The sequence below is a fragment of the Dermacentor variabilis genome, chromosome 1, assembly GCF_050947875.1.
Source record: "Dermacentor variabilis isolate Ectoservices chromosome 1, ASM5094787v1, whole genome shotgun sequence".
Classification (NCBI taxonomy): Eukaryota; Metazoa; Arthropoda; class Arachnida; order Ixodida; family Ixodidae; genus Dermacentor; species Dermacentor variabilis.
Window position 1 is genome coordinate 73,934,707 of NC_134568.1, and position 16,467 is coordinate 73,951,173.

General features: G+C 44.5%; 1 protein-coding gene across 4 annotated transcripts; it reads right to left on the reverse strand.

Moving 5' to 3' along the window:
- Positions 1 to 200: 200 nt before the first annotated feature.
- Positions 201 to 14,881, reverse strand: LOC142579495 (uncharacterized). 4 transcript variants are annotated; one of them, XM_075689751.1, is made up of 5 exons: positions 14,425 to 14,881; positions 11,991 to 12,126; positions 6,638 to 7,849; positions 6,421 to 6,536; positions 201 to 534 (listed from the first exon to the last, which is right to left on the reverse strand). In XM_075689751.1, exons 3-5 carry the CDS (start codon positions 7,818 to 7,820, stop codon positions 439 to 441), a joined length of 1,395 nt encoding a protein of 464 aa, XP_075545866.1. In that variant the 5' UTR covers positions 7,821 to 7,849; positions 11,991 to 12,126; positions 14,425 to 14,881; the 3' UTR covers positions 201 to 438. The 4 variants fall into 4 exon arrangements, with proteins under 4 accessions (XP_075545866.1, XP_075545884.1, XP_075545856.1 ...); XM_075689769.1 differs by lacking the exon at positions 11,991 to 12,126 and adding an exon at positions 2,633 to 2,673 and having other exon boundaries at positions 14,425 to 14,878; XM_075689741.1 differs by lacking the exon at positions 11,991 to 12,126 and having other exon boundaries at positions 14,425 to 14,879.
- Positions 14,882 to 16,467: the final 1,586 nt, after the last annotated feature.

The window sequence follows — 16,467 nt, forward strand, 5'->3', positions numbered from 1 at the left end:
GGCACAATAGAAGGCACCGGCCTATTGCTTGTGGATCGTTCAGACTACGTTGTGGATGCCATGGTTAAGCACGTCGCTACCAGTAAGAAGCAAGCTACAGTGCTGCAGTACTTCAGCCAAAGAAACAAATACTTTGTGTCAAGTTTCAAGCAAGTATTACTGTGTCACGATTACTTCATTGATTGATTTGTGCAAGTTCCTTATGCGTTTTTACATGATTTTATAAATATAATTCGGGCTACGTACAAACTATTTCGCAGTCACTGTGTTGTTCGATATATCAACGTTAGGCTGTAGTCGATGTTGACAATGTCCCCCTTGTGGAGAACTTGGTTGAGTTTGCTCACGGCCGTCCTGCCGTCCCTGTAGAAGCAGTCCACAACGACCGTCACCTCCCAGATAGTCTGCCCCTCTCTGGCTTCCACCATGGCGGAAGAGTCAAAGACTTGCACCAGTGTGTCCTTTCTGCCCGAGAAGACATAGACTAGGCTCCAGGGGGGGCCCAGCTGCAGTGGATTTCCCATTCATGGTAGCCTGCAAAACATGTGTTTGCATTTTGACGTACATGGAACAGGAACTGTGAAACAAGATTAACCGTGAAGAAAAGCAATCAGTTTTAAATTACAGTTTTCTTTCTCTATTTCTTCCACACTACAGGTGCTTCCTTGCCAAGTACACAACTTGGGTAACTGGATATGTGCCATGGGGTATGTTGCCCATTCTTCGCCAATCCCCCAGAATGGACATGTGCCACTGTGACGCAAGGGGCGCAGAAGCCTTAAATGTATTTACATGCATATCTGTTATATTCCTCCGTGCATACGACCCTTATCAACACATGCTTTGACACAAAAAGCTAACAGCTCGTAACAGTAATCGTGTTCACGATTGCGCCGGTGTCAAAATTTTTCACCAGCAGCAAAGCCGAACATAGTAAGTTACTGCAACTTTAGCTCTATGTTTGTCTCGTTAAGCTCTATGCCACCAGGTGGCTGCACCGCTCAGGCCCCTCAAGCTTATGCCCTCATCTATCGGCAATCCACCCAAACCACCCCCATTTGCCGGAATAGTGGACACGCTAAATGTCTCTATATATATTGAGGCTGTATGTGTGTCATTCACCGCCGCTGCTACTTCTCCAACTCAAACAAGGTTTGCAACACTTAGGTTCAAACACTGGATTGGATCTGCAAATTTCCTTTGAAGCCAGATGTGTATGTTTGCCTTTTGTCTGTAACGCCCCTTTTCGTGGTCCCACCAGTCCACCTCACCTCTGCTATGCTGGCATGCTGTGCTACTGAGGTTCACTGTTCTGCCAAACTACTGGCATAGCAGGATGTGACATTTGTAACTACGTACCACGGTTTTGCAACTACAGTTTTGTGATGCTTTAAGAACCCTTCCTCTCCTCCCAAAAACAGTCATAGTACCATCCACATATGGCTGTCACTGTTACAACAGTGACAACCAATATCATAGGACATGCAACATTGCTCTTATCAATATTGCTCATGTCAATATTGTCTCGTCAGTTAGAGTCTATTACACCATAGCAAAGTACGAGCACAGTGGCAAGTAGTCATACATGGCTCTCAGCCTCTGCTTACGGGAAGCAGATGAAAAAAGCAACATGTGTCTTCCATGCGTGGCCTAGACCATAGCTTCCTAACACAACTTGAGCATGCAAATCTTGCTGTGTGGTTGCAGTAACCGAACATAAGACTTGGCAAGAACGAGATTCGATAAAAATAGGAGCAATATTTTTCAACAAGGTTCAAAAGAGTCTATTAGTAACAATGACTTTTCTTGTGTTCCAACGTGCACATACATGCTTACAAATCGGCTACAGCTCTGAGCAGTGATGTATACCATGCATTGTGATCAGGGTGTTCCCATTTCCACTTCACTTTGTGCTGATAGCAAGAAAATGAAATTCTACTTTCGTTTTCATTAATAATAACCAATTGTGAAAGACCTAACAGCGCCATCATAAAAGCCTTACAGTAAAATCAATCGGTAATAATCACTCTTAACCATTAGATTCTTTTTAGTGCCAAAACAAACATTTTTAAACATACATTACTGCCTCATACCATGTTAACTTTCAGCGATACTTGAAACTAGGCTAGTAGGTGAAGTTTCATGACTCTTACGCCAACGTAAGAACAGCAACACAAACACGAAGAAACAAGACTGAACACTTATTCTTGTTCCTCCTTATTTTAAATAATTTTTTTTCTCATTTCTTATGCAAGCATAAGAACAGCAACACAAACACGAACAAAGAAAACTGAACACTTATTTTTGTTCCTCATTATTCTAAATTTTTTTTTTTGCATGAGTATGCACTACGACAAAGTAAATTCATGTTTTTTCTTGTCCATGTCCTTGTTCGCACATGCTAGTGCAGGAGCTTTCCACGCTAGTTTTCAAATTTCTCATCCATATTTTGCACGCTGTAAATGCGTCTTTCTAGCATCTCATTCTTTAACATATCAAAATTCCAGTGTATGCTGTTATTCCATTTTGGTGTTCTGACTGCCTCGTCCCCTGTCTGTTTTACAAACCATCTGTATGTTGTAAAATAAAATATTGTGCCCAGAGGTCAAAAGTCACTTGTCCTACCACTTACATTGCCAGTGGCAGGACCCGAGGGTAGTGATGGGCCGCTTACTGAAACACAACATTAAAAAATATTAGAGAATGCATGAGGACAGGCGAGGAGGTACTTTCCTTTGCCGTGGACACCATATCCTCCTTAGACTAAAAGACAAGTGAGCTGTTTAATTGCTTCACAAGTTCGGTTCTTACTGACTGCTGTGTTAGCAACGTGAAAAACCCATTTTTTAGTTTAATTACCACAGTTAGATGCTGATCGCAGCATCTCCACGCACACGGAGAAAGTAACTCTTGTTACAAGGCTCGAGAGATGGTGCCACCATCCTGCAAGTGCAGTGTTGCACACTGGCCACGCGCCCCTTCTGTAACCTCCGCTCCCATTGTCACGGCAGCCCTCCTCCTGCATGAACTCTGAGCAGACGACATATTAAGTTGCGTCTGGCACTCCCGCTCCTCTCCTGCTGGTTGGCGGCCCCGTCTCAAAACACTCTCTCTGTACCTCCATGTAACTACATCAATTCATGTACACTACATGCTTAATAAACCCAGTTAACCTCCGTTAACAAAGTCCACTGTTATATCGTCCACTATACAAGACATAACGAAATGACTGTCAATTCATGTTCTTGTCGTAAAAGCTGCTTTTCTCTGCTTAAACAAAGATGAACATTCAACACCATGGCTTCCCTCGTCAACTCGCGGTATTTGAAACATTCTTCATGGGTGCTTTTTGTCATTTCTGCCTACGCAATGGTATAGATCAAGCTAGTGCCAATTTTTAGGAAAGCTGATGGCACAAATGAGCTCGAACCACTTTCACACAGTTGCGCAAGCGCCAGACTTTATATCCTGGACGAATATGCCACATCTCTTCCGAGCTAACTTTGAGAAGTATTACAGGCAATGTGCATTACAAACAACAAGAGGTCTCATGAGGTTCGCATTATTCATAATCAATCCTACACTGTCTGTATGTTACTACCTATACTATAACCTTGAAATTTTACAACGAATTTAAAGATTCTGATTCTGAAAAAAATGTGGAACAGTGACTGCACTCTAAAAGTCAGCACTCTTTGGGGCTTATCTTGTCCCAAACCAATAAATGCCGTCTACCTTGCTTGGCTTTTTTTAATGTTGTGTGCCCTTTACTTTCAGGTCAGGAACGTCAAGTGCCTATGGTAGCATTGTTGAAAGGATAATGAGCAGTGTTAAAAGAGAGGAAATGCATGCAAGATGGATGAGGATTATTGCTTGGGGACAAGATAAGTGCCACAGAATAGTGAATGGAATAATAGGTATTGATTCATAGTTTTAAAGCGCAAAATACGAAGATGAAGGGGAGACACGGAGCTACAGCACTGTGCACTGAGTATCAACTGACGTTTCTTTATTGGAACAAGCATTTTATATTGATGCAGATAAAGTAAAACCTTGTTAACCTGTACCCGCTTAAACAGCAGTATCGATTTAAATGTAGTAAAGTCAAGTCCGAAACTCAGTGGTTATTGAAGATGATGCGTTTTGTATTTGCATAAACCGTACCAGCTTATTGCATATGTATCGGTTAACACGTAGTATTTGCACTTGTAGCACAATCACGGCAGTAGGTCAGCCAAGCAGAACAAGCCTCAGAGATCAGAACGGCCTCCAAGCACAAACGCAGAAGGCGCCTGGGAGGGTGAAGCCACCGTAACAACAACATCATTTCGGTGCCGAGCCAGAGAGCGTTGCGGATGGCTAGTGGTGGCCTGTGTTGTGGTGTCGTGCAAGCTACAACTCACGTCCTGCCGGAGCTCACGGAGCTCAGACACACCCCGGGCACTCAGCATAAAAGAAAAATTATAAATCGTTTGCGTGGCACAATATCGGTGCTGGCACGCACGAGGAATCTGCTCTTGACAACGGTGTGTGGCATTTCGAATGCAAAGAAGAAGATGCTTGGCAGTGCTGCTGGAACTGCGAAAAGATGTCGGCTACGAGGTGCAACTTTTCGAGGATAATCTTTTCGCTATTGTTGCCTCTGTTATTGCCAGAGTGTCGCCTAATGACAGTGATGAGCACGACACAGAAAGCGACAGCACGGGCGATTCAGGCCCGACAGTGCCAGAAGCTGCACATTATACGTCAGCCTCATGCGAGTGTTAGCTGAGCTTAAGGCAGTTTGTCGTCGTTGCTAGGCTGCTGCGGCATCAAACGAAAATAACAGACTTTTGTCACGCGAAATGAATAAATACTGCACGTTTTTTGCCCTTTTATCGCACTCCCTCTGAGTTTCGTTTCTCGCAGGTAACAGGGCGATCTCAGGCTATTTCGGTTACGCAGTACTACCGTTTAATGCATACTTTTTCCAAGCTCCGGCCAATTACGGTTTAACGAGGTTTCACTGTATGTTTGTTAGATATATAGTGGTGTGATAGCGTGTCATTATGGTGAGCATGTGTGAGAAGGTGCTTGGCATCTTTATAAAATGCTTCTTTCAATAAAGCATCAGTCAATAGCCAGTGCATAGTCCTCTCAGTTCATTTCTTGCCTTCATCTTCATATTTTGCACTGAAATAATTATGACGCCCCAGAGAGCATGCATTTTTTTCATGTACCCCTACAGTATGTCACCAATCAAAACACACGCCAAGCTCATCATCTTCCTTGTCAACCAATCTCTCTCCAAGCGAATCTGCCGACGGCCATTTGGAGCAACTGAGTCCTGGAGGCAGACTGCTAGCTTTCGATTTCTGGATGTCAGCAAGGTTGCAGCTTGGAATACTGCCTAACCCTCCTTGTCCATAGCCGTGAGACAGTGGTTCACCGTATACAGCCATGCCCCAAATAAAGAAATATGCATTGCAGCTAGCTGCTTTTGGTTGTGTGTAGTCAGCTATATGTAAAGATGCAACTTTATTCATTCCGTTTACGTAATTCTATACCTGTGGGCCTGCTGTGCTGATCGATTGCACATTTTAATAAAAAGAGGGAAAGGGGGGTATGCAAAAAGGTAACACAACACAAGCAAAGCCTCTATCCATGTTTCAAAAATCAGAGTTACGATATCTCGAGGCCGATTTGGCTTCTGAGAAAGAAGCTGAATTGCCATCGCAACAGGACTCTGATTTTAAAAATTGGATGGAGATATTTCTCCATTATTGTCTCACTCAAATAGGTTCTGTCGCTCAGATTCACAGCTCACCTTCAGATTCAACACACACCGAACATATTCACAGACAGACTCAGATTTCACAGACAGATTTCAGTCAAAGATGTTTAGATATATCAGAAAAGACAACAAAATGTTAGGCCTGTATTACAGCACCCACACCAGAGAACCTGCCTCACAGGCCACATAAAACACAGCTAAAGCTCTCCGATGACTGCAGTTCATCCAGCCATGTACTGCGTATGCATGGGGTGAAGGACAAAGGTATAGCCTGTGCAGACAATTCGAGGCATTTTCATGTCAGATGCTAACGGCAGAAATGAAACGTTAAATGTTCGGTATGCTACGTTCACACCTAGCAGGCAACGCTGCGGTGCTAAAGAGGTTCCGATCTACGATGCTACCCACGTCACATAGTAGCATCATATTTATCAATTATTTCGTGTGTGATGCACTATTTTTTGGTCACGAATAGAGCAGTGAGACAAGTTGCTCTAGCCTTCATAGCGTTCGCCTGCTATGTGTGAAATGTGCTCTGCTGTGCTTAGCATTCGGTCGTGGTTTGTGCAAGTAGACTAGGTTCACATAACTTAAAATGGCGACAGAAATGCAGTTTGAACCACACATTCAACCTTTCCACAACTTACGGCAGTGCGCTGAGCTTGCCAGGTGCTACAGGGATGACTTGCTGCACCACCCTGGCCTTCAGCAGCGGGCCAGACTCTGAGGGACTCGTTTGATGCACGTTTGAAGGCCTTTCGCCCTGCAACACAAAGCGGCAGCACACCTCTACCTTCCCGCCAACCGTACAGACCATGTCAATTCGAATGATGTCGTTTTCTCGGAGGATATTCTTGAAATTACCTAGGAGGGGCACGTGCACGTTCTTGTAGAATGTGAAGAACTCCACATTCCTGCATCCCTCCGGCTCCTGCACCTCGCACATTGCGCTGTTGTCGTTCACAGCTTTGAGGTTGCTGTGCGGGTAAACCCCGATCGAATGGGCAATGTTGGGAGCGGAGCAGAACTTGGGAGGTGTGTTGAAGATGCCGAGATCTCCCGCTTCCAGGTCATCAGTGCCTGTGGGCATTTCGCTCATGGCAAGAGCGAGGCCGTTGTGAAACGCGCTTTCGCTCTGCTCGACAGGGAAGTGCTCGGGCCGTTCACCAGTCCACGTGAACATAGCTACCCACATGTCGCATTCTACTGCGATGGCGTCTACAAAGGCATCTACATCTTCTAGGACAGCACTCTCCTTGAACAGCTCACTCAATGACCTTATCTTCCTTCTGTTGGAGTATGCTGCTGTGTTTGGCATTAGCACCATGACGTTGGGTTCAACAGCAGACACCAGACCCGTAATCTTGGAGTTCGGGAAGAATGCGCCTTTGATGCCAAACAGCTTCCTCCGCGCAAAGAACTCCTTTGGGTCAAGCAGAAGCTCGGCGATATCGTTGTTGGATAGAAAAGCCTCGTTTCTGCTGTCGCTGACCTGGACAAGTTCGGCACATTGCACTTTGTTGACATTGGTGGCCCACCACTTGGTGTAGCTGGTCGGCTTTGGATTTGGCTGGGCATCAAAGTGAACCTTGTCCCCGACACTAAACAGGTCATTCAGGCTCTTTTCTGGCTGAAGCAGGGACATGTCAACGTTATCAATAAAAAAGTTGGCATGCTCTTCATTGCCTTCACCGAATAATATATATGCATGGCTTAGATTGATGGCTTGGATTGTACCACGAAGTCCATTTCCTATGCCGTCACTACCTAGTCGGTACACTGCCTCCTTTGGCGTGGGATCGCTCGTATTTGCCATTTCTCTTAGTAGTTCTATACAAGTGGCCTGATACTTGGCTCTGTGGCCTGGCGGACTTTTGACCAACCGTATGGTTTCAGTTGTTGCACCTAACCGGCCCCGGACTGATGGTGGAAGTTGGGAAAGAATGCCTTGGATCCTGGTGAGAGGTGTGCCTTTGTCGGCTCTCGTGGCGTCGTTGAGGTGCTCACACATAGTGCCCAACACAGTGTCATCATCCTGTGTGGACATGGCAGCTGGCAGGAGGTTTCAGGTGAACACTGCAGCAGGAAGAATTTTTTACAATCATGCAACCAATGCCAACAATAAAAAATATGCATCCAGATGATCCACTAGGTAGTATATTCTTTAAAAGTTTCATTATCTTCAGCTGTAGTTATCAAAGTCAGAAGAATTTATTGAGTGGTCACTGAGCCTTACAGTGGAACTGCAACAACTTGTCTTGCACTTCTTTTTATTTATTTATTTATTTATTCTTTGCTTTATTAGTAGTTAGTGTCCACAATCATAGTATATCAGGCATAAATTTCCCGGATTCAGAAGAAATCATAAGTTACAAAAACTTTTAATGCAAATAAATTAAAGCGCAAGCTAAATGGAACATTGCTTCTCGGCGTAGAGTGTGTTTACAAGGGTTCCGTCCCATACGAAAATGAGGGGGTGTGGAGATCAAAGCAGCAATTTGATCATCTCACCAAAAGCTTTACATGATAATAGAGGAGTTAATAGAGGAGAGAAGGTCGCGGTATGTTCCGAGACAAGCAACAGCAGAGGACCGGACCAAGCTCCCAGTGTCAAATGTGGAGAAGCGCAGAGTAAAACCAGAAAGAACGACAGGTGCGCTGCTCATCCAGCTTTCGGTGAGACGGTCACTGCGTGACTCGCAACAATTGTATACCAGGCTGACCGGCAAATGTGAAAGCCGTTTGTGACGCCCTTCCTCTCCTTACTTTCGTGACCATGTAAAGGAACCCTCGTAACCACTCCCTACGCCAAGAAGCCAAGCTCCATTTGGTGACAGCTAGGATGGATAGTTAGATAGGAATGATGAAAATCTTGTGTGGAATAAACTTGGTTGACTGGACTGATTGATTGTTCTTCTTCGTGTCTCATCGTTCCTATGGTCTTGTTTTTTTCCTCTTGCATTTGGCACGTTTTGAACTGTTTGCATCAAAAAAGTTCATAATAACCAAAGATTTGTCGCATGTTGAAGGAAATCCAGCACCATAATGTTGCAACGTGACCAGCAATTATCGAATAAAACAATAAAATAGTAGTGCTATAAAGTTTAAAAAGGCTACTTATATATAGTGCGTCAAACAGCTTTTCCATTCATTTCTTCTTGCCATTACAAGTTTGAAAACAACTGAAAGTAAAAGGCAGAGCATAGTAGTCACAATTTATTGTATAAATAAAGGAGGACCAAAGGGGGAATGAAAATGCCGCATACATAGCAACTTCCTCGCTTTCCTGGGAGCACCTCAAATGTCTAATAACTGTGAAAAAAGTGCAGCGCAATGAAATAGAGAGAAAGGAAAGATATAGCAATATTGTAAAAAAAATAGGAAGTAACTACTGAGACCGAACAAAAACTAATAAAGTAATATGCAATAAAGATGTCAGATAGTACTTTTCGCAATGGGTAAGTATACAGGATGCCATTTTTTTTAAATTATACAGAATTTTTTAGAAAACATCTGTGGCAACAGAATAATTCTAGTCATTGAGCTGGGTTACTTGAGGTGAACACTGCTTGCACGAAACATTGAGATGTATAACTGACCAATTAAAAACCATCTCTAATTTAAGTTTTGAACTAATTACATTATGGCGCATTGCAATTTACGAATTGTAGCGAGTTTGCAAGGCATATCCGCTAGGAAATAATTCTGAGGATGGCATTGGTTTAGATACACATACCATCAAACTTGCAGTAAAAATGCACTGTTGTCCCACTTTTTAAGGAACATGCCATTTATGCACTGAAGCACAAAAATAAATGGAACACTCATGTTTTTTGTTGTACATTTTTGGGAATTAATATCTCAAAACTGGTGTCATCCCGAAAATTCGTTCCAAGTGGATACACTTTGCAAACTCACTGGCTACAATTTGCAAACTGAAATACGTGTATTGAAGTAATTAGATAAAAACCTAATTAGTTCAATTTTCTTAACCGATTATAGATTTTGATTTCTTGTGCAAGTAATTTCTTTGAGTAGTTCAGCTCAAGGACTAGAATTGTGTTATCTGCCACAGTTGATTAGTAAAAATTCTTTATAGCATAAAAAAAACATGCACCCTGTAGCCTGTACCAGGAAGTCAATGTACAGCATAAAAATTTGACAAGCATTCGATCTGCACAAACTACCCTTTTTACACCATTCTAAAGCACACTTTTTTCAGAAAAATTAGCTAACATTATGTGCACATTGAAATCTAGCATGAACAAAAACTGAAACGTGTGGTGGATCCAAATCTCAAATCGCACCTCGAACAGCGTTAACCCCACCTCAGCGTTGACGAAAGGTGCCTGTGGCAAAAATGAAATAAAATTATTTTGAGTGCCAACAAATCACTATTTCTCTCTTACCATGAAAATATATTGCGGGAGAACAATTTAAGGGTACTACAGTTGGTACTTTTTTCTTTGTACTATTATACGAAAACCTGCGTGCACATTACAATCAAGAGCACATTAAATATTCAATTTCAGTCTGAAAACTTAACGTGCACATTATAATCGAAGGCTCGTTATAATCGAGTAAATATGGTAATTTTTCTCTCAATTCTAGGTACTTGGTGCACTTCAATGATCAAATCAAATTCAAAATGAATACATCCATTTAACACACAACCATATTACACATATACGGGAGCCACTGAGAGAGGAAATACGAAATTATCGTGCAGGAAGGGCCTGATGGCGAATTAGACGAGATGGCACTCATAACTTTCTGCTACAAATTGGGGTACATCTAAAGAAAGAGCACGAAAGGCCCGCTGCAGGGAGTTGAAAACTTTCACGCGGGGAAGCTATATCTCCATAACTTCACAAACAAACACATATGAACCAGGCACTTGCCATGATTCTAAACGAATCCAATGGGGGGGGGGGGGGGGGGGATTAGGTAAGATAATTTCATAGAGGCCATTCAAGTTCCAATTAAAGTTGGCCTACTAAATAATGCATGTGTACATGCATTTTTTTTTTCTCTTTTATTCGAAAGCATCAAATGACCCTTTGAGCGAAAAAGCCGGCGTCTGCTGTCTGGACAAGCGAAAAAATTTGGAGGGCGCTAAAAGGGACCCTGAAACGATTTTGACAATATTGTACAAATGTACGAAGTTGTTAGAGTAGGTCCTTCTGATCATTAATTGATGCATCTAAGTGCTCCGCAAAAAGCATGTAATTTATTATAAGATTTTAAAAATGTACATCGCTGCCGATCGCAGCACATCACTCTGCTGAATTTTAAGCCACCCCTACCCATTTGATGTCCTTTTCCCTAATGACATTAGTAGGGCGAGATATCCGACTGGTTTCCCAGGGCGCGTCATCAATAATTTTTCCAACTTTATGGTGAACAAATGTTGTTTGTAATAGTTTGAACGTTAGTTAATGTTTCTATAAAAGGAAAATAACAAAGAGAATGCACAAGAACAATTTCTCACTACACTTAAGCGCTTCCGGCACACAGCAAGCATCGTCTGCTTGTGTTACAACGTGCTCCATTTTGAAAAGAGCTCCGCGACCAGAGTCGGTCTCAGTCTTTTCGCGAGCACCATGATTCGACTTTGTTGCGTTGTGGGCTGCAAACGTAGCAACTGGCAATATGTCAAGCTGCGACATCGTGTCCCTCTACAAGGCAGCAGACGAGCGCAGTGGCTGCAGCGCATCGTACTGTCGCTACCTGATCGGTGCCAGGATTTGCGCGTTTGCGGCCGTCAATTTACACCGGAAGATTACTACCACAACAGCGTTTCGCGAGTCCGGTATTCGGGTAAACGCAACAGCAAGGGGACAGGGCCTGGCCATCTGACCGTGCTGTTTCACGAGATGAGTAGAAGCGCAAACATGAATGGTCTGCATGGTGCAGCCACCTGGTGGCACAGAGCTCTACCAAACACTGTAGTAGTAACGAAGCGCATTCTTCATTGCTGCTGGTGTAAATTTTTTGCAGGAGCGTAATCATTAACACATTGTTCTTGTAAATGTTTAAAATGTTTTACACTTGGTTAGAGCAATATAAACGCTTTGTTCAATTGGCTGGTTCAGCTCTGCGCCAATGGGTGGCTAGACCGTGGAGACCGATCAGGCAGCTCACGTACGTCTACGCTAAAGTTCCTTCACCAGCTTGAGTTTATACCTCCACTGTTCCATCGAAACGCCCAGCTCGCCTGTGGTTACCGGAATACCAGACACGTTCGGCACTTCAACAGAATCCTCGTAATGCACGCTGCTTTGATAGCTGTCGTTTGGGGTCAACTGTCAAGCAACTGGTGGAGAGGTTGGAGAGGCTTGACGCACTCACTCCTAGAGAACAGGAAGTAGACGACACGACGTGCCATCACGATGCAGAGCCAGTGAAGGCAGAGCTTAGCCCCGGTCGCTAGGCGAACGAGTTGAGTACAAAATGCATGGCTATGGTGGAAGGTAACTTGTAATCGTCCGTAGCTCTCTTAATATGAGACTCTTCACACGAATTGTGGTGCAAATAATTAACTTTAGCTGTATCCTACGCATCTACAAAATTTTTCCGAACCGTTTCCAGGGCCCTTTAAGCTTCGCCTTTAAGAGTGGTATGCGATAGCACTCAAAGATCCCTGACTGCTTGTCACACTTCCCAGCAACCACAAATTTCTTGCGGATGCGTGGAGGTGAGTGACATCTGGATGGTGTTGTTGCAAGGAACCAAGCGGGCCGCACTGCTCTATGAATGGTAGAAATGCTGGAAAAGGGGTTTGTGTTTGAGTTTCCTCGTAACATAGTTATGTTTTCTGGTATATTCAAATTACAATCTGACGCTATCATGTCTGTAGGTTGTGTTTAGGTTGCACTTTTTGATTTTTCTGACTCTTTACTTTGAGGCATTCAATTAGTACAGTAACGCCTCCGAGCCATGCAGAGGGCCTACATGGTTGTGGTTCGGAATGATTTTTCGCAAAACACTGTCTGACGCACGCACCGGATTTCTTGCGACAAGGGGCTCTTAATGCGATGTGTTAAAACGGCACCTAAATTCTCACTGGCTATGATGCCTCATCACGAGCGCACCTCGGCGGATCAGAGCGGGCATGGGAACACCTGCTTCTACATTAATGCGCCAGGTGTTGCGCGAGGGAAGAGGGCATCGTCGCGACGCCCCATCACCCTTGCTCTTGGACGCCTGTGTTATCCGCGTGTTCCTTCTCCACGCTGGCTATCGCTTGCGTTCTAACTGTGCCTCGGCATGGCCTCAGTTTATAAGGCCAAATCATAACGTGCCAACCCAAGATTCCCATTAGATTCTATGGCAGTTGGGCAAGGTTGCATATTATGTCACAGTTCGAAGCACACCAGCCTTTTGCCAAGCTAGGAGCCATTGGCCAAGTGCCTCAATGTCTTCACTTGCCCACGAGGAGTTCATAACTCAAAGGACCACTCAGCGGCATTTAACTGGACATGAATGCCTTCACATTCACATTTCTGTCATAAGTGCATGCTTAGGTGCCCTCGGTTTTTTTTTTCCCAGAAGATACGCATCTAAATGTTGATTATGTTAATGATAAGTCGCCAGAAGAAGACAACGATGAGGTGCGCACTTCCTTTTGATGCTGTAAGGCGAGCTAACGGAATAAAAGAAGAAAAAAAGTAAAGAAAGAAAGTGCGCGCGCGAAGGCACTGGCGCTTTTGGCACGAACTCGCCTCACGGATCGAACGCCTCCGCCAGCGCTCGCCCCGACGCCTGAACGCCTGTCTGTTAATATGTTCCTTGTTCCTTGAGTCTATTAAATCGTCGGCAGCCAACCACGGCATCTAGAGACGCAACAGATATATACATTCGATAAGTGTTGCGTCTGTGCAAATTACACACCAGTGATATAAGAGGCACTTTCGATCGAGCGCGTTCGAATTCCTGGATAGCAATGGCTCGAGCTTGCGCAAAGGACCCAATCGAGACCGAGATAGGGAACACCGATCGTGCTCGATCGCGCACAATCAAGCATCAAGAAGGAAAATACACCGAGGCTCCATATTTTTCTCTCGCATATGCGCACAAAGGTCGGGCAAATACGAGAAAGAAGCTTTTGAGATCGTGCTCAAAAGAGCGTACGCCATCTTTAGGAACGCGTTCCAGTGCCAATCTGCCCAAGTAATATATAGGGATATTTTTTGCCCAACGCGGTGACGATTTAGCGCCAGCTAGGCGGATTGGAATGTCTACTAAAACCCTTCCGAGAACTGAAGCGACTAAAACGTTTCGCAGACAGTTTACGCCTTAACAAAGTGCGCGTGCGTGGACAGCACACGCACACTAAGACCGCGGCGTCAGAGACACCACGAAACTACACATTCGCCAGGAGATTACATTCATGTGCGATCGCGAAAAATTACACTCACTGAATGACACCATCTAGATATGTAAATTTAAGGCAAAGGCGATACCCTGGATCATACTTCAGCATGGCACCGGCGATCGATCACGGAAGGAACAAAGAATCAAAACTGTCACTGCTTCCATAAATTCAAGTTTCGCGGTAATAGCAGAACTTCCTAGATTAACTTCATGGAGGGGGGGAGAGCTGCAGCACTCTAAGTGCAAGAGGCGTGTGAAATAAAAGATTAGCTTACCAATATATGAATGCCCCTCGGCGATGCACACAGCTCTGAAACAGCGTCCGAACAGCAGGGCACGGAAGACGGAATGCGTGGACCCAGGCCCAGGCCCGCTTGAAGCGCGTGCGTCCGCGCGCGTGCACAACGACGATGCTGATAGGTTATTTGCGACGAGTACTGGTTTCGGTTTCAAAACCTAACCCACCTAAGCCTTTTCGCTTTAACAAGAGGCTTCGGTTTTCCAAGGGGAGACGATGTCGTCAGGCGGAGACTACAAAGAAATACGCAGACAACTACACGTGCCTACACTCTTAAAAAAGTTTGCACCCTTTGGGGGCTGATCTTGGACTCCCACAACGATAATCGTCATCTGTCTTGCCCGCGTTTGATTTCTCGAAAACACTGCACTCGTAACCTTCCTGTCGAGAATGCTATGTCACGATGATAACGACGCGCTAAACGTCAACAAACACGAAGTACAAATTGCAAAGGCACTGCAGACTGCCATCCGGCTTCTCAAGGAAGTCAAGGTTAACGCGCTGCCGGAAAGCATCAAAGCGGAGCTGGCCTGGTTTCACCAAAGCTTTTTTGAAGGCTTGGTAGACTCTGCTGCTGAATGCAAATATGCAGCTGGACTTGTATACATGCTTCCCACCAATCTATTTTCTGTGCACTCGCTCAAGGGTCCAAATTTTGGAATGCATCATGTAACTGCGCAAACAACAATTAGGGACAAAGAAGGAAACACACAAGACAGGCGCGGATCTTCAACTGAGATTTACTCCGGGAAATCCCACATTTATACATGTATCATAATCACACTTGCTAATCATCAGACAACCATCACCCGACGTTGGCATGCGGGCGTGAGTGGCGCACAAATTTCCATGTAAATATTTGAACTCTTTATCGCTCAATGACACTGAAGAGCTGCTAATTACGCAGCTGCCAGATTGCATTTTTATACAGTAAGCTTCCTTCTTTGTCCCTTGTTGTTTGTGCGGTTACATGATGCATTCCAATATCGATCACCAACTAGCGCGCGCCTATCCCTGTTAAATCAAGGGTCCAATTAACACAAAGTTGTTCCCTTAGTGAATCAAGCCTCGATTGTTCATGCTCAATTAAAGGCTTCTGCAGTGCAGTCTTGGGTGTAGTTGAGAAGGATACTGTAGAACTTGCTAGCATTCTTGTCTCTACTTGCTTTTTTGTAGGCAGTTCAGTTAGTTCAGGAACCATGGGCTGGCTGCATGGGATTTTGCTCTGAAGGCGTTCAGATGTGTTCGTCTGTCAAGGTTGCTGCAGGGCTTGGGAGCCTGCCTACTTCCAGATAGTGGTGCTGCTGAGGACAGTGGGTCAACACAATGAGGAATAGACTGCTTGAATAAATACGTCTCAGTCTGACACGCTTCTTTTGCAGGCTTGGTTGGTGAAGATGCGGTTGAATCTGGTGCTGTAGTACACACCATCGCTGGTATTACGTATGATCCTTTTCTATCACAGGGCACTACACTTGGTTGTGTTTGCTACCGATCGTCTCAATGGGGCACCATCTTCAGCCTTTATCTCACTGGTAAGGCTCACTGTATTTGATAAATTGCACAGTTTTCTGCGCGCATTTCCTTCCCTACGGTTGTTACAAAAATCGTTTCTAGCCCTTCCCACTGCCATCTTAAATATGCTTGTGTGAGAACTCATCTCCATGTCTCGCCAACTGTGTTGTTTGCTTTCTGACAGCTTGTGATGATTTTCTGTCGATGACTAGCACCATTAGAGACAGAGCCCCAGCCAGGCTTCCTTTTGCAGTGCTCTTGTTAAGGCTTCGTGGTGTGCCCACGCATGTAGTCTTAAAGAATGAAGGCACGATAAGCGCTGCGCTTAGCTTCTGAAGGCAATGTAGGTCACCTGGAGGTTGGCTTGGGTCAGGGATTCCTTCCTTATTAGGCTGACCACACGCGATCGGCTGCTGTTTCATGCTTGCTTGACTGAGATCCCGGTAGGTCTGGGGAATGGAAGTCGCAGGTGGGATGATTTTCTTCTTCAAGTTGGTTCTTAAAG